We start from the raw sequence: 18161 nt of genomic DNA, 5'->3' as shown, positions 1-18161 counted from the left end.
CCGCCAGAGCGAGGAGCAAAGACTGAAGGCTCCAGCCACAACGAAGACTGTGTCCAGAGCGAAGATGGAAGGCGGTGGCCAGAGTGAAGGTTTGGGTCCTGGGTGCCAGAGGAAAACTGGTGCTGGCAGCCAGGGGAAAGAAGGCCTATTGCACGAATCTTCGTGCAACGGGCCTTTAGTTATAGTATATTGTTATAATTGTTCTATTTTATTACTGTTGTTAATTATTTATTTGTCTATTTTATAAATTAAACTTCATCATAGGTATGTATGTACAGGAAAAAACATAGTATATATAGGGTTCAGTACTACCTACAATTTCAGGCATCTACTGAGGGTCTTACAACATATCCCCCGTGGATAAGGGGGGGACTACTGTCCTTATTGTAATTTATTTGTAACCCTCAAATCAGTATCAGCAGTGCTTTTGTGGTCATTCTGGACATGTACATGTCAGAGCAGTGAAAAGTCTGAGTTGCTCGAGGCACACATTCGCAGTTGAGGTAGATCAGAGCAATACTCTGCCTTCTTATCTCAGCTCTCATACTGTAAACAAGCATCTTTTTCAGCCTATTTAGTGTCATGTTTTCCACATTTTTGTCCTTTTTTGTTGGTGATTTCATTGTTTAAAATAGCCCCCAAGTGTTAAGTGTTGTCTAGTGTTCCTAAGCACAAGGAGGCTGTTACCTGCCTTATGGAAAAAATGTATTAGATAAGCTTCATTCAGGCATGAGTTAAGAGTGTGCTGGCTGTGAGTTCAATATTCAGGAATCAACAATAGAGGGGTAGGAAAAAGTTGTACAAATAAGTAATACAATAATAAGAATATAAGAATAACCTTTTCACATCCACAACTGTAAAACTACTTTTGCCCACCCCTTTATATTAAATAAAGCATCTTGAAACAGAAACTCACATAAAATAAGGTTACATACTGATCAGCTGACAAAAATGTTGTGACCACAGGTTCACAAAAAGCTAACCCTCTATTTCCCCTAGGAACAATGATTCAGTATTCACTAATTCAGTATTGGCAGCAACTTCACAGAACACACTACTATCAATAACAAGAACTGATTGTACCTTTAACATCCCCACCAAAAACATAGGAAATTGTCAGTAGTGGGTTAAGTGGTTCCTGAGCACTGGAGATTTAACATTTGTAGATTTTAACTGTTCTAAACCAAATTTATGGGACTGTGACAAGTTGAAATTTGCAATTTGACTGAGGCACGTATATGAACCAATAATAATGGTGCTGGTAGTGTCCCTAACAGCGAATGAATGGTTATATTTGCTATCTGAGAAATTCATCAAGATCTCTGGATATGTAATTTAAAAATATCAAATCTACCACAGCTTTGATCATTTGACATACAAAAATGGTATCCCTGTTTTACTTTTCATCTCTCTGGCTGCTCAGAATTTCAAGGTATGAATAAATGCTCAGGCACAGGCCTGCACTCCCTGCCACCTCCTACCTGCTGTGGCGGCTGCTGCTGCTGCTGTGGCTGCTGCTGCTGCTGCTGCTGTTGTTGCTGCTGCCGCTGGCTGGCTTTCTGTTTGGCACGACGCTCGAGGAACTGCTTGGCAAACTCCTTGGCCTCAGAGGTGTCTCCTAAATAGGCCCTAATATAATCATGGACCTCATAAGGAGATTCTACTTCTTTCAGGAAAGAAACAAATGTGGGAACTGCAACATGAAAGGGGAAAAGATGTAAAGAGTAATAATGAAATATCACATAACAAAAAATCAGCTTCAGTTTTTAATATACTGTCAACTCAACCCAGACACTGATGACGGAAACTTAAAAGGTACATAGCTATTGTATTAAATAGTCCTTAATCTACTTTAGAAATTAAAAAACAACAACATCATTGCAGTACCTCAAATTATCTAAAATGGACTAGAGTCAAATAAAGACATATCACACATGCTTAGTTTTACTAAACATTATGTCAATTGAAACAACTGCTTGCCTAAGACTGAAGTCATCTGGGTATTCATTTTTTAAAAATTCAAATAATACTTATTAAGTGCCATGATATGTACCAGACACCTGGACAGATACTAAAGACACAGCCATCCCCTCCTTTCATGTAACTGAGATGTCATATGTTTAGAGAGAAATCAGGCATTGTAGTGTAGGAGAAAAGCACAAGTGTGAGAGTTACACAGACATGGGTTTAAAACCTGCTGGCTGTGTGACCTTGATGAGCGTCTTAACCATTCTGAGCCTCTGTTTCCTAATTTATAAAATGTAGGTAACATCATCTACATTGTAAAGGGAGCTTATAAAATTGCTGCAAAAATTAAATAATTGAGACAACGTACGTTAACCCCGAGAGAGTGCCTAGCACATCGTAGGTGCTTAATGGATGGTAGCCATTACTATTATTTACTACTTTTTTTTTCTGGCTCTTTTAGAACATTAGATATTATTACAATGTTGCAAAGACCCATTCAGTCCCTTTAATGCTATGTTTTTAAAGATCCTTGGTTTTAGATAAGACACATCAGAGGTGGACTGGTTTAACGTGGTCTAGTAACTATGGGAATTCCCAACACCAAGCTGACCAGTCTGTGTTCAAACATTTGTGGGTGAGGGAGAGACTCACTTCTACATAAGGCAGAAAATTCTCTTTGTGAACAGCTAACAATTAGCAAGTTTTTCTTCAAATTGTCCTGAAACCTTTTCACTTCCACATACTGGTCCTAGTTTTATGCTATACAAAATTAAGTCTACTTTCTCTGTCACACAATTCCCATCCCACCCCCAAGGCAGGAAGGGAAGAGCTCAAACATCACCTCAACCTCTTCTTGCCCAGGTTGACCTTTGTCCTCACCACAACAGTTACCTTCCTTCATACTTGCCCAGTTGGCACTGTCCTTCATAAAATGATCAGTAAGGAACTATGACCACTTCTGTCATATACACCATAAGACAGCCAGAGATAGCATTTACTTTTTGGCAACCTCTGATAATCTATTTGAGCACAGTATTATAGGGCTTCTGTCACAAGTTATATACGATTAAAGAGCCACGTTTTTATGGCAGGTGCAGGACTTGACCTCCCTTAGAACATTCCAGTTTGCCAACCTCTTTGTGGGTCCTGCTCTGCCATCCCACATGCTAGGTTTCCCTCCCCAATTCTTACCATCCAAGTTATTTGCCGTATTAAGGGCATGAAGCATCTGTTCACACCATTGGGTAAATCCATCTTGGGCTTTATTTACTCCCTGAAAGAGCTTCAGCAACTTTTCTTCTTCTTCTACTTTCTTATTCTGCCGGTTAGACACACCTACAGATTTACTAAAGCAAAACAATAGGGCAATATTATATTCCCAGAAACTGTTACTATATGATTATACTACAACACCATAAATAATGTTTTGGCAACACTGGATGGTTATCCAATAATCCAATGCTTGGCTCCAAAAATTCAAATATTTGGATTTGGGGTAGGATAGGGTTTACTCAATACCCCTTTAAAATCTAGTCTCAGCAAATACATTCTAGTTTGTGAATACAGGGCTTCTTTTCAGAGAAATGATTCAATTCTTCCTATGTGTGCTATGTTAATTCTTTAAATTTTGCTAAGCCTCAGTTTTCTCATCTGTAAAATGATACTAATATTTCTTTGGGTTATCAAAGGGAATAAAGATATTACACACAAAGGTCTAAAAGCACAGTCCTCTATGAGTTGGCAGATATTTAGCATCCTATTCGTAATTTATTAGGCCCTCAATTGAGAAGAAACAATCTGACAACACTACCATTTATTAAGTAGCTGCTATGTGCCAGGCACCTTACTAACTACTTCACATGTATTCATTTAATCTTTACAACTATACACATGAAGTTATTCTTATCTTCATTTTACAGATGAGGGAACTGAGGCTCAAGGTCACACAGCTAAGTGCTAGTGCTGGGATTTCAGTTCATGTTTCACTTAACACTAAAACCCATGCTCATTCAACAACATTATATATTGAGGAAAGAAAGATGAAGGTGAGAGATAACTAACATCATAAAAATAAACAGGTTTAAGGCCATTACAGAAGTGCTTATTATACTTATTTTAGTATAAGTAACTTAAAATATATATATATTTAGAAAAAAACATTAAGATCTAGAGAATATCTTGGAAAAATGTTCAACAACAACAAAAATATAATATACCTAATATTTACTAAGTGGTTACCATGTGACAGGCAATGGACTAAGTGCCCAGCAGTGGGAGCCCCTAGGTCACCAAACTAGAACCTCATGTGCTTAGACACAGATGAAAATAAGCAGAAACTAAGTAACTAGCTTTCTCTGCCCACCCAATATCCCAATTCCCAAGCGTCCCTTCCCCCAGCCCATCAAGGAGTATAGGTTTGATCATTTTGAGCCCTACCTGAGACTGGCGTTATTTTTGTTTTTATTTGTTGAGTTCCTAGGTCCCACCTCTTTCACTGCATCATCCCAGAATCCCATGTTGGAGTTTTTAGTGTCAGCATTACTCCAGATGCTACTAACTAGGTCAGATGACCACTGGTTGGAAGGACCGGTATTTATAGAGCCCCAAACAGAATTCCCAATGCTGGTGTGCAGGTTGGAATGCTGTTAAAGAAAAAGAAACAAATGATTACAGTTAACAATATGAAAAAAGATAAAAAGAGTACACAAAAGCCAGAAAAGAGAAACTCACAACACCCATCCTCAGAATGACAGCTCGGGAAAATGAACCCACCGTACTATTCCGGGCTCTGTTTGGTTGCTGGTGTTGCTGCTGCTGCTGCTGCTTCTGCATTTGCCTGGCTTCCTCCTGTTGTATCTCCAGGAGCGACTTGGTGGTGCCTGCGGGTTTGCTGACATTCCCCCAGCCTGAGAGTTTCTGCTGCTGCTGCTGTTGCTGCTGCTGCTGTTGCTGCAGAGCCTTCATCAGCTCCCTCTGCTGGCGCCTCTGTTGCTGCACAGAAATGGAAGCCAGCTTAAGATTCCAGTTTCAAAAATAATTGTTACACATACCCAGTATACTAACTGGAGTGCAAATATATAGTAGCGATACCAAATTAAACATCTGACTGCTAAAGCTACTAAGAGGAAATAAGAAGATCAAATGCAGAATTGCTTCTTAAAAATTAAGTAGGGCTTCTGGTTAAGCATAGAAATGAAACACATGCTTATTTCCTAAAGCCCTACCAAAATGACAGAAAAAAAAATTTTTAAGTACAAACCATAAGGACAAAGAGAACAAAGCTGGAAAGCAGATAAACAATGATAGCCAATGTAAAAGACCCAATAAGTTGAAAATTAAGTAAAGGAAGCTCAGAAATGAGTTAATTCATATAGAAAGCTTGGGATAGAGGCATGGATATCTCAAACAGAGGAAGACTGGCTGAAGGTCTATAAAAAGCAGTAATGAGACTCCAGACTACCTGCCCCACCCCACCCAATACAACTGGGCAGCTCTCTCTCCTTCTCCCTTCTTCTCTAAAATCAATTTAAAAAAAGAAAGAAAAGAAAAACAGAATAGCTGCACATCAAGCCCTGAGCATCCAGATTTGAATAGACTGGAGGGTCCTGAAAAGGCTACCTCCCAGGAAAGAATAAAATAAAATTATCTTAGGCCTCCCTACATGAGAAATATCTATTGAGGAGCATTTCATACCTTTAAAAAAGTAAACGAAGATTTATGGTTCAAAGAAAATATAAATGAAGCAATGCCTAACTTGTGATAAAAAGATGACCAAGACCTGTGATTCTCTGATAACTACTATTATTTTTCACTCAGCAGAGACCAAAATTATGGAACAATTTCTAGCCTTAAAAGTTGATGATATACTCTGCTATGTATCCATTTGTTGATAAGCTTTCTAAAATTTTATTTATTTTTTATTGATTTCAGGGAGGAAGGGAAAGGAAGAGATAGAAACATTGATAAGGGAGAATCATTGACTGGCTGCCTCCTGCACACCCCACACTGGGGATTGAGCCTGCAACCCAGGCATGTGCCCTTGGCCGGAATCGAACCTGGCACCCTTCAATCCACAGGCCGACACTCTCTCCACTGAGCCAAACGGGCTAGGGCTGTTGATGAGCTTTTTTAAAAAAGAAATGATTTCAGGTTAAGTTCAGTCTTTATCTGAAGAGGGTGGGAAATAAGGTAATTTTAAAGATGAAATATTTTAACCCATTTGATGAGGTTAAGCACACTACATGGTGAATATGTAAAGACAACTCCCACTTCTCTTTGTGCACCCATGGCCTTCAGTAAATGATACTACTCAGCTCTAAAATGACAGCTTGCATTGTAACAAACTGACTACTCTGCCTTCAATCATATCCACATACACACTTTTTTTAAGACTCTGTACTTTATGCTACCTTTTCAGAGGCCTTTCCAGATTGCACTAGCTAAAATTAGACAACCAATCACTACCATTAACAACTTTTATTGTCATCTCCTCTCAATTAGAGGGTAAGCTTTATAAAAAGCGGAGAATTTTGGCCCTACCCAGTTTGGCTCAGTGGATAGAGCATCAGCTTCGATTCCAGTCAAGGGCACATGCCTGAGTTGTGGCTTGATCCCCAGTAGAGGGCATGCGGAGGCAGCCGGTCAATGATTTTCTCTCATCATTGATGTTTCTCTCTCTCTCTCCCTCTCCCTCCCTCTCTGAAATCAGTAAAAATATATTTAAAATAAAAGAAAAGAGAATTTTGCCTGTTTTGGATTCAGCTATAATCTTAGACTCTAACTGTAACTGAGTAGGTACTCAGCAAATATGGGAGGGATGGATGAATATATGGCATATTGAACCAAACCATTTTACTTACTCATTTTCTCATATAAAGAACTGTATCCCTCCCCTCCATTTCTTCTTTCATTCTTTTATATCCTTACTATCCTAAAGATATCAACTTACAACTACTACGGGATACAGACTGACAAGCAGAGACTTAATTTCTCATATTGGCATATTTTACGGTTTTCTAGGAAAGTCAAAAACCCAACACCCTACAGAAGAATGTATTCTGCATTCTAAAATTCAAATTTACAATTGGATATCTGCATAGAACTCACAATGCTGAAACACCATGAGTTATTCTCTTAAGAACTACATTAAAATAATTAAGATAACTGGATATTTGTTATCCAATCTTAGTTATTCTTATTAGATCCTTATTTGCTAGAATGACCAAATTGTAAGCTAAGGAGTTTAATAATCAACACGCAATTCAGACACACAGCAATCTGACAATAATAATTATCTTCACTAACCCAGAATCACACTAGCTAATCTGTAACACTGTTGGACTGGACCACATTTACTTTTGAAATTTACCTCTTCCCGAAGTTGCCGTTCTCGTTCCTCTTCCAGTTTTTGGATTTCAGCCAATGACAACGTTGCCTGGGACTGACATGCTGTTGTATTGGACTGCTGACCCCACGTTGAAGAAGAAGGAAGCTAACAGAAAAAGAAAGCAGAATACTGCATGAGGAAATGTGGACAGGAAACAGGCACTAATGTATCGTGTACAAACAGAACATTCAGACTCCCCGTGCAATACTTTTACACACTATTCTCCAACTTGGTTTCTTTTAAATTTTCTGTCACTACTCCAAACGTAAGGTTATTTCAAAACAACTTAAAATATATACGATACACTTTTATTTGCTCTACCATTTGGGGATTGCCAATTTGTTATGTCTAGCATTGACATATACAGCAATATACAGACATAAAGGGAAACAAATAAACAAAGGTAACACTAAATTTTTAATCCAAGGAGGCAATTAGAGCATGATGTGCGACTTTCCAGTGAAAGGGGTAAGGACAGATTTCTGCAGGGAGAGCTGAAGTGGACAGCTAATGGAAGACACCAGGCATAGTTTTCAGTCTTTTATGAAAGTCATTATTAACCAAACTGTAGCTTCTAGTCCTGAGCACCAAGCAGCTTTTAATCAATAACTCTATTTTCCTATCCCTTAAAATTATGGACTAAAGTAGAGTGTAAATATATGGGTTCTAAATACCTTAGCATTCTCAAAAGCATGATTATTGACCAGCCAGAGTGGTTCAATTGGTTGAGTGTTGTCCCATGCACTGAAAGATTTCCAGTTTGATTCCCGTCAGGGCACATACCTGGGTAGCAGGTTTGATCCCCACTCAGGGAGTGTACAGAAGGCAACCAGTCAATGTTTCTCTCTCACATCAATGTCTGTCTCTGTCTCTCTGTCTCCCCCTTCCTCTCTCTAAGCATGTCCTCAAATGAAGATTAAAAAAGAAAAAAAGTCTGATTATTCTAAGAGAATCCCTTGGTCTCCTAGGCAATAAAATTATGCATCCAAATTGTGAGACATCTTATGGTTCTTAAAAATAAAATACAAACCAGACTTAAAACATTTAATAAAAATAATACGTGAACATGGATGAAAACAAACAAAATGCCCCAAAGCCGCCGCCGCCGCCGCCACCACCACCACCACCACCACCACCCCCACCCCTACCCCCCCCACCCCAAAACAATGGCTTCTTAGCAGAAATCTCTACAATTGGAGCTTATAGGATAAGGGTATAAACAGTTACAATTGCCATTGATATTACCAAACAGCTAGCCAAATGAATAGCCTTAACACTACTGAACAGCATGAATCAATTCGTAACAATTTTTGGCCAATGTGATAGGTAGTAGGGGCATTTCTCTCAAAATGCGCCAGTCCTGAGGTGTGGGAGGAGTGCAGAGGGAAACTAAGAGAGAAAGATGGTGGACCAGATAACCAAAATTGAGCACAAACAAATGCTTTTTCTCCATAAGAAATGATCTACTTGGAAGGTGCTATCAAGATCAAATAAGGCATTAGATCTCAAACCTGGTAGCATCACATGGGAGATCCTGTAAAAATGTAGATGCCCTGGCCCCACATTTGATGAACCAGAAGAGCCAAAGGTCAGGCCAGAGAATCTGCATACTTTTGCAATTAGATAATAGCCAGTAACCACAGATGTCTGAAATCCTACCCTGCACTGAAAGGTCACACATTAGATTCCCGATCAGGGCACATGCCTGGGCTGTGGGTTCAATCCCTGGCCAGGGTGCATATGGGAGGCAACTGATTGATGTTTCTCTTTTTCTCCCTCTCCCTTCCTCTCTCCCTAAAATCAGTAATAACATATTTTTAAAAACTAAAATCCCAGTGTATGTGTCACCCCATAGTACCCTGGAACCAGCCCCACACCCCCTTCCCCTCCTCTTACGAAGAACCTAGGCCAGTGATGGTGAATCTATGACATGCGTGTCAGAGGTGACACACGAACTCATTTTTTTGGTTGATTTTTCTGTTAAATGGCATTTAAATATATAAAATAAATATCAAAAATATAAACCTTTGTTTTACTATGGTTGCAAATATCAAAAAATGTCTATATGTGACATGACACCAGAGTTAAGTTAGGGTTTTTCAAAATGCTGACACGCCAAGCTCAAAAGGTTCGCCATCACTGACCTAGGCCCACACCAGGAAGAGATACACAACCTCCTGAAATGACCTATTTCCCTTTCAGGCACCTCTGAGATCCTTCCCACTGCTGTGCCAAAATATACTTCAGTGTACTTTTTGCTCGTGATTCACAGGTCTGCTCTCTGGAGTAAAGCAGAACAAATCTAAATTTTCACATGACAGACAAATGTCTGCAGATAACTAGCATTTTCCTTAAATCTTATCTGTACATAGGAAATAATATCCCATCACTCCATCAACATTGCCTTAGGACATTTTCCAGTTCAACCAACATCCTGTACAGCCCACTCAGAACTGCATTTTACTAATCATGCTTTTCAGAACAATTCTCTTCCAAATCAGCAGCAAATAGTAGGGAATTGGGCATACCCCTGAATGCCTACTATCCTTTGTCAATTTGTTTTATTTACTTTTTTCTGCCCTGACATTGCTATCTTATTTTCAACACTATTTTTTATTTTAAAAAAGATTGTGTTCACATCCAGTATGATAGCACGAGGAGCTCTGTAGACCCAATTCTTTAGCAAAACCGGTGGAAAGTATTTTTTTCAAAATAACTTAAAGATTTTGGGAATGCTCCCAAGGGAATACAGCAAATGAAACATTTCAAGAAAAGCTGCTAAAACTTGGTTAAGAACAGTCTGTGGTACTTATACCAATACCCCTCTCTCCCAACTCCCAGCTCCATCAGACAGAAACTCCATTCCAATGAGTGGAGCCAGGGACACAGGCCTCCCTCTGCCCCTCAGCTGCCAGTCCATTGGCTGGCTTCCTGGAAAGCACATCAGCAATTCTCATCCTAACTCCAGCTACCTGATGCAAAGGCGGTTATAGGCCAATACAGCTGAGAGGTGGGGTCTCCCTCCTCATGCTTATCCCTCCTCATAAAATGGAAACTACTAAGACTACTAGGGCTCTGATTGCCACTGCCCTTACTGGAAAGGCCACCATGCCACCAGGAAAGGCAAGCTAAAAAGACCTAAAGCAGTGGTGTCACTCAGAGAAAAGCACCCCATTGTTCCCAGCCCCAGAGCTGTGACTCAGAGATTTTGCTTGGGAGTGAAGGTGGGAGGAACAGACTGGAATATGGAGAGCTCCAGGCCTCTTCCCAAAGGAACTGACTTCATTTGCAACAGCGTGGAGAATGAGGAGTTTGAGCCAGGAACACTTTCAAAAAAACAGTGAAGGACGAGGAGAAAGGCAACTGGGAGGAAATGGGCAGATTTACTGGAGATAGAGACTGACCTGTCTACCACTACTTGGTCTCAGAGAACCAATGAAAGAGTTGAAGGAAGTTATCCTGGGGTCAGAACTAACTTCAAATATTGACCTCAGGAAACAGCTCTTCAAAGAAGCCAGAATTTGATCGGATCAGTATGGATCAACAAGAAGCAACTTGTGCCCCAGGGCACTTTTGAGAACAATAGAGCAATCCAGCTGGCAACTAGTAGAGCTGAACAGCTGGATGTGGAAAAAGAAAATCAAAGAAAGGCCTGTTGAAATCAGTATTATCCCAGAGTGATTCTGGGCACACCCAGGGCTGTGCCCCAGAAGAGCATCAGCAGAGGCTTCACACAGTTGGGGAGAGTGGGACTTTACTAACTATTCTAGCCAGTCACAAAACAGTAATGCCTAAGGCCACTTGTCTCTCACCATACTGTATTCTAATTTCCTGTTTGTATATCCTGTAAGCCCCTTGAAGACAGGGGACATTGAGCCTTATTACTAACTACAGACTCCAGGTGAAGTTGTGCAGACCCTGCCATAAATCTGCTTGCCCCCTCCCAATCACTCCAGCTTCATCAACAGTTCCACTGCTTTCCCAGTCACTGAAGCTTACTAACTAGCAGCCACCCCAGCTTTGTCCCTCAGACCTAGACAGTCACTAAGTTTTGCTGAATGCTATTAATACAAGTCTGTCCTGCCAGCCCTTTCTATTCATTCTCACTACCACCATCATATTCTCTTTACTGGTCTCTCAGTTTTCTCTTTCTACAACTTCAAATAATGCTTTGAATACTCATAAAATAACACTTTGTATACATAACTTCAAGTCAGCTGCCTTTCAAGCTCTGTATGACAGTTCCTATTTACACATCCAAATGTTTTTATCTTGAGGGGAGGTATCTTCTCTTATTCACCTTTACCTCAGAAGTGCTTTACTGCTACAGTAGACACTCCAATGAGCTGCATTAAATTTATGAAACACATGCCCTGGCCAGGTGGCTCAGTTGATCGGAGGGAGCATCACCTGGAGCACCAAAAGGTGGCGGGTTCAATTCCCTGTCTGGGTATGTATTGGAGGCAACTGATTGATGTCTCTCTCCCCCTCTCTAAAATCAATTTTTAAAAATTAAAAAATTATGAACCAGAGATTTACTTCATTTTGCCTGTATCACTGCTAATGTCCTATCCTCTTTTATTTACTCTTCTCTTGTTTAAAGGCCTACACAAAGTACATGCATCATATTATGTTTTATTGATCAAACAACCATTGCAGTAAATTTAACATTGAAGAAAGCACACTATTTTACTGCCAGCATCTACCTAAGATGTTAGCAAGTAACACCTCGGGACTGGTGCCCAGGCTTTACCTTCATCTGTGCCAGCTGCTGCTGTTGCTGCTGCTGCTGCAGCCTCCGCAGAGCCTCCTGCTGCTGCTGCCGCTGGCGCATCAACTCCTTGTGCCGCTGGAGCTCCAGCTCCTTCCTCTTCCGCTCTTCCTCCTCCTGCCGCAGTCTGGCTGCCTCCTCTTCCATTCGCAGCCGGTTCTCCTCTAATCGACGCTGGGCTTCTTCTTCTTCTCGGGCCCATTTTGCAGCCTCCTCTTCCTTCCCAGGAAAAAGAAAAGAAAATTTAATTGTGTGGTGTGGTTTTTTAAAATCTGAATCACTTCTGAAGTGACAGAGAAAGTGATGATATAAGGTAGAGTTAAATACTCTTTTAAAATATATTTAAAGCAGCCACAAAGGCCTAGCATGCTTACAGGGTACATTTTCATTGGCTTGCCAGTTCTACATAAAAGGAATGTCACTTTGAATATTTGTGATAAGTACTGATCTCTAAGTGATCACCGCCAGCTGCAGGGAAGTCTCCTGGAAATTGTTCCAACATTGAGGCGAACTGCTGCCAGGACCTTGCAGGGATGTTGATGACCAAGAAAGTCTCAGCCAGGGCTGGAACCAGAGCAACTTTACAAGAGCACTTCATTCAGTCCCTGGCTCTCACCCATTGTGGCCCACAGGTTCCTTGGAAGAACTCTCCTCAACCCACCCTCCACCCCTCTGGCTGCTGGTAATGGCAGAATAACATGGTTGGACTAGAATTAGATAGTGCTAATTGTTGCAGAATCTTGGGACTTTATTAAGCAGCACTGAATTGTACACTTTCAAAGAATGAATTGAGGCACACCCTCAGGCAAAAGTTGTCAACTTGCAGATCTCACTTTTAGTTTTTAAAGAGTATGTCTTTGGATTTCTTCACTGGTGGTCTATTTTTCTGTTTGTTTTGCTTCTCTGATATTTAGCTCAGCTTTTATAATTACATGTGGGACGGTTATTACAAAAATAGGAAGAGCCAGTTAGGTCTCTTTTGGCAATTTTCAGCAACCTGAAGAAAACAGGCTATCTGAACACTTTCTTCATCACTAATTCCCAGCTTCAAGTAGCAATGAGAAGAGTAAACCATCTGGTTACCTGCTTGCGTAACAATTCTTCCTGCTTCCGCCTTTCTTCCTCTTCTCTTCTCCTCTCCTCCAGCCTCCTAAGAGCTTCTTCCTGCTGCTGCCTTTCTTCCTCTTCTCGCTGTCGCCTTAATGCAATCTCTTGCTCCCTCTGGCGTCGCAGGGCCTCTTCCTATAGTAACAAAGAAGTGTGTGTGTGTGTATGTGTGAGAGAGAGAGAGAGGGGGGGGGGGGGGGGGGGACTATGGGTCTCAATTAATATATGGCACATCATAATTTGAAAAGGAATAGGCTATGTGCCGCAAAGACTCTGTTAATAGCAAACATAAAAAGTACACAGAGTAGTCCAGGCATAGTGGCTCAGTGGTTGAATGTCGACCTATGGACTAGGAGGTCACGGTTCGATTACCACTCAGGGCACATATCTGGGGCATGCAGGAGGCAGCTAATCAATAATTCTCTGTCATCATTGATGTTTCTCTCTCTCCTTCTCCCTTCCTCTCTGAAATAAAATATATATGTTTTTTAAAAGTATGCAGAGTAAACAGTATATATGTAAGTTCAGAAGAAGATACATTAAGAGTTAAAATAATTTGTGCCCTGACCTGGTGGTTCAGTTGATTGGAGCATTGTCCCATGCACCAAAAGGGTTGTTGGTTCAATTCCCAGTTAAAGGGACATACCTAAGTTGCAGGTTCAATCCCCATTCGGGGTGCGTATGGGGAGGCAACTAATCATTGTTTCTCTCTTGTCTTCTCTTGTCCTCTTTTGTCTTCTCTTCTCTCCCCCCCCCCCAGCCCTCCCCTTTTTATCTCTCTCAAATCATTAAAAACATCCTCGGGAGAGGATTAAAAAATTAAAATAATTTGTATTTAGAATATAAATAGCATTACACTGTGAAGTCTACCTTGGTTTCCACATTAGCTATATTTACCGATTACCCCTAGAAAGAAAGGGCCCATTAGGACATGGCCTTAGTTTTCTCCATTGGGACCATCAGCTCCAATTTTTTAATCAGCTCAGAACCTAAGGTATAGACAGATCAAATCAACACAGCTACCAAAAATGCTTGGTGAGGTAGGAATAAGTTCTCCAGTCAGCAGTACTGAGTAAAGTTATGTGTCCCAGAACAAAATAAGTATACAGAAAAGGGTCCCGTTGTTAAGTAATTTAGGAAATACTGAGCATCACAGAATTAAACAGATTTCCTTACTGCAATATTTCTTAGAGCCCTTACATGCTAATGTAGTAGTTCTAATCTAATCTCAGCATAGACTCTTTTGTTTTTCACAGAGTACCTCCTTGTGGCCAACAAGAAGTAGGAAATGTGAGGTAAAATCTAGACTTTGGGGCTATTACAAAGAAGATTCTTTCCATTGGGATCTTTAAAAATCCCAGTAGAAAATAGGCCAAGCACATGAATAGAAAATTCTGCAACTCCTCTCTCCCAAATACAAATGACCAAAAATCATGAAAAATATTCAATGTCACTGGTTATAAATACTTAGGCAAAGACTTGGTTACTTCTGATATCTAACTGGTTTATAAAACCCCAGGAAATATGCAAAAGAAATAAATTCTAATGTTTTACTTGGACTGAGGACTATCCCTCCAGTGGGTATTAGTGGACAAGACACTCTAAAAGGAAGTGAGTCTTCTAAGCTTCCAGTCCTGTTGTTGACCTTGGATAAACCATCTCTGTGAACTACAGCCTGTGAAATGATAGGAGTGAGCGAGCTACCCTGAAGGCCCTCCTTCAGCACTAGTTCTGTGGTCACAGTTCTCCGAGAAAGGGTTACCTGCTTCCTTCGGGCAAGTTCTTCTTCTTCCCGCCTTTTTCTTTCTTCCTCCTGCTGCCTTCGGAGAATTTCCTCCTGCTGTCTCCGGAGTTCTTCTTGCCTCTTTCGCTCTTCCTCTTCCCGTTTTGCCCTCATTTCTGCCTCTCTTCTCTCCTGCTCTAGCTGTGATTACACAAGAGTAGTCTTAGACAGTTGACTCATGCAAAGGAACACCTGAACATCACTGACCAGTACAATTGGGAGAAGCTGAAATGCGCAGGCACCACCAGTCACTCAGTTACTTCCACTGCAACGGGGTGATGAAGGCAGTTCTGTAAGAGCTCTAAGTTCTGATTTGTCTCAGTAATCAGAACAGTTTTAAGCTCTTCTAAATTGAGTGCACTCTTGGCCCACTTTCCCCTACCTCCTTGCTCCATACCACCTCTGCACCACATTTTCTGCATGTGGAAGAGAAGTAGCCAAGAGGAGAGTAACACAATTTTCTTGGGGAGTGGCCATTTCTTTGCTCATTCCACAAAAAGATTTTCTGATTGAAGATCTAACAAGGTAGCTCCAAAATTTCAAAAGCAATTTTGTAAAGCTACTAATGTAAAAATTATATAATTTTTTAAGATCTGAAGACAAACCACTTGACAAATTCTATCCTTCATAGTCCCTAAATACTAGTCAAATCTAGCAACCAGTTTCCAGTTCCATTGCCACAAGTATAGTTCTGGCTTTCATTTTCTCACCCACATTCCTAAGAGTCTCCTTATCTGGTTTCCCAGAATCCAGTTGTGCCCACATTCCCCAGCTCAACATCTAACCCCCCCCCTCCCCCCAAAAAATCACTCCCATTTAAACTAGTGGTTCCCAACATGAGGCACACGCCCCACAGGGGAGCAATTTGATTTTATCTGGGGGCACTAAGAAATATATACTCAACTCGAGAGTGAGTTATTAAGTGAATTTTTTGCATTTCTTATGGTTCTGGGATCTCATATACAGTATATAAATACATATTGTGACATATTTATGCATTTCAGTTCTCTGTTTTGAAACTTTATTTGCTATTTTTTCATATCACTTTGTATTATTTTTTTTTAACAGTTTCTTAGTGATTTCTTCCTCAGTACTTCAACTCTCCTTTTGTTCTTTTTCTCTTTGATGGATGTCATGTTCTTTGGAAGCTTCTTTAGACCAAGCTAATGGCTTTTTAGGCTTCCTCCACATGAATAGGAGTTCGCTTTCTGAATAAGAATTGTATGTCAGGGGCGGGGAGGGGGGGGGGCGCGCGCATTTAGAGATGCTTATGTGGGGCATGGCCAAAAAATGGTTGGGAACAACTGATTTAAACTATCCTTCACCCAGAAAAGAAATCCTGACTAACAGCATGTACAAGGATGCTCACGACTGGCCTGCCTCTTCTTTAGTTTCCTCTCTCATCATTCATTCCTCAGACGCATCAAGGGTCCAGGCCAGACCAAAGTACTTAGCTGTTTCCTTAGCCAGTATGTTTTCCTGCATTTCTGAGCCTTTACAGGGTTGTTTCCTTCAATTCCAATTTAAATGTTTCCCCCTCCTACTCTGTCAACCCAAAACCCTTTAACAGGGTTAAATCCTACCATCCTTCAAGTGAAAATTAACTCAGGTATTAGTGTCCATTGAAAATGTTGCCCAATTTCTGATTCCCCACCTCTCCAACTAGGTAGCCGGCCCATAATGTTTTCTTGAACCGCTTGTCTGTGTGTCATCACCACCCCCCGCCCCCCCCCCACACACACACGACTGCAAGTTCCTGTATTTCATTACCTCAGGGGACAAGACTGCATTAAGTATAAAATAGGAACAAGTCTCTCAGAGGCATGAAAACCTGGAAATCATGACAGTGATACTAAGTGTTGATAGATCAAGCAAGCTACAGCTCAAGGGTCTAATAGCCAAGTAGTGGATATTTTCTTAAGGTCTTAGTATTTGTAACAAGTGTATCTAACATGAATCATGAAATTAAAATATACAGATGACCATAATCATTAATGTGTCAACCAACCAATAATTTTTAATTGAATTGATTTTAACTTATAATTTTAATTCTGTTTAAGGTCTTTGGGAGTATATATATTCAAAGAATATGAATGTGCTTATACCAGCTAAGTAGCAGTAAACTAGAAGGGAAAAAATATATAGCTAGCTAAAGATACAGACATCAGTAAACAAATGCCTGTGTCCCACAACTGGAAAGGATGCACAATTGTGGAAGAATGAGTTCAGACCTTTGCAGCTTTGGCCTTCTCCATCTGTTGAAGCTGTTCAAGGGCAGGTCCTGGAGTCGTTGTATCAAGGGGAAGATCCCATACACTACTACCTTCCCAAACTATAAGACAACAAGGAAAAAAAGCGAGGATGTCAGGGCTTACATGCACAGTCACATATCCAGGAGCATAACAAAAAAAGCTACCCCCTGTCCCTGAATGCATGCACTAAGTGGAGAATGGGGTTAAGAAGGGCATAGCTGTGGAACTAGAGAAAACTAAGTGGTTGTACAATATTGTGAATGCATTATTCATTCATTTAAAAACAGTTAATTTTATGTTATATGATTTCAGTTCAATAAAAGAGAGAAAAAAAGAGAAAGGTATAGCTGGAGCTGGGCAAGCCTCTGGAAAGGCTAGGCAAGTCTCACAAACAACACTGGGTCCTGCTGACTGACTGAGAGAGTCAGATGTGGAAGTAAATAAACAGGAGAAGGTTCCTGAGTCTGTTTTCCTATTGTCAGCAACGTTTGCTGGCACCACTTTTCAGCATTCTCTATTCCCTACATTCCTTATTATAGTCTATTTATGGACTATAAATTATTGTCTATATAAAACGGAGTATTTGTAAAGAACCTTGACTGCATCATACTCAAAGAAAGAAGTTGTTTAATAAGGTACTTACAACAGTTTCCCCAAAACTGGAAAGTATTTTAACATCCTAACTATAAATGGCTTCCAAGAAAAAATAAAGTACATATAGCATGGGAAGGTGATGAAGAAGAGGGAGGATAATCAGTCCTTCTGCCACAATCCTCAGGGTCAATGTTTGTGAGAGAACTATGGCCTGAATAGCTCAATGGCTCTAAGAAAAATCCATCAATGCCCATGTTCCTGAGAATTTTCAACATAGACTATAACCTCTTGTAAGGACTA

At 40.5% G+C, this 18161-nt stretch overlaps 1 protein-coding gene across 20 annotated transcripts in view; it reads right to left on the bottom strand.

Moving 5' to 3' along the window:
• The window catches only part of GIGYF2 (GRB10 interacting GYF protein 2), a 134961-nt gene that overhangs the window by 10792 nt on the left and 106008 nt on the right, over positions 1 to 18161 (bottom strand). For 19 of the 20 annotated variants that reach the window (XR_004969477.1, XM_036320210.1, XM_036320213.1 and 16 more), the window contains 9 exons: positions 17247 to 17347; positions 14995 to 15156; positions 13209 to 13367; positions 12108 to 12344; positions 7337 to 7459; positions 4741 to 4959; positions 4405 to 4610; positions 3160 to 3314; positions 1482 to 1693 (listed from right to left, as the gene is read on the bottom strand). Coding sequence is in view for 19 of the 20 variants with exons in the window: in XM_036320210.1 (XP_036176103.1) it covers positions 1482 to 1693; positions 3160 to 3314; positions 4405 to 4610; positions 4741 to 4959; positions 7337 to 7459; positions 12108 to 12344; positions 13209 to 13367; positions 14995 to 15156; positions 17247 to 17347 (1574 nt within the window). In the remaining variant the exon portion in view is untranslated. Of the gene's footprint in view, positions 1 to 1481; positions 1694 to 3159; positions 3315 to 4404; positions 4611 to 4740; positions 4960 to 7336; positions 7460 to 12107; positions 12345 to 13208; positions 13368 to 14994; positions 15157 to 17246; positions 17348 to 18161 lie in introns of those variants that run through there. The other variant, XM_036320221.1, reaches the window with a different exon arrangement.

Source organism: Myotis myotis, unplaced genomic scaffold (genome assembly GCF_014108235.1).
Source record: "Myotis myotis isolate mMyoMyo1 unplaced genomic scaffold, mMyoMyo1.p scaffold_m19_p_8, whole genome shotgun sequence".
Lineage (NCBI taxonomy): Eukaryota > Metazoa > Chordata > Mammalia > Chiroptera > Vespertilionidae > Myotis > Myotis myotis.
This window is presented reverse-complemented; position numbering and strand designations above follow the sequence as displayed.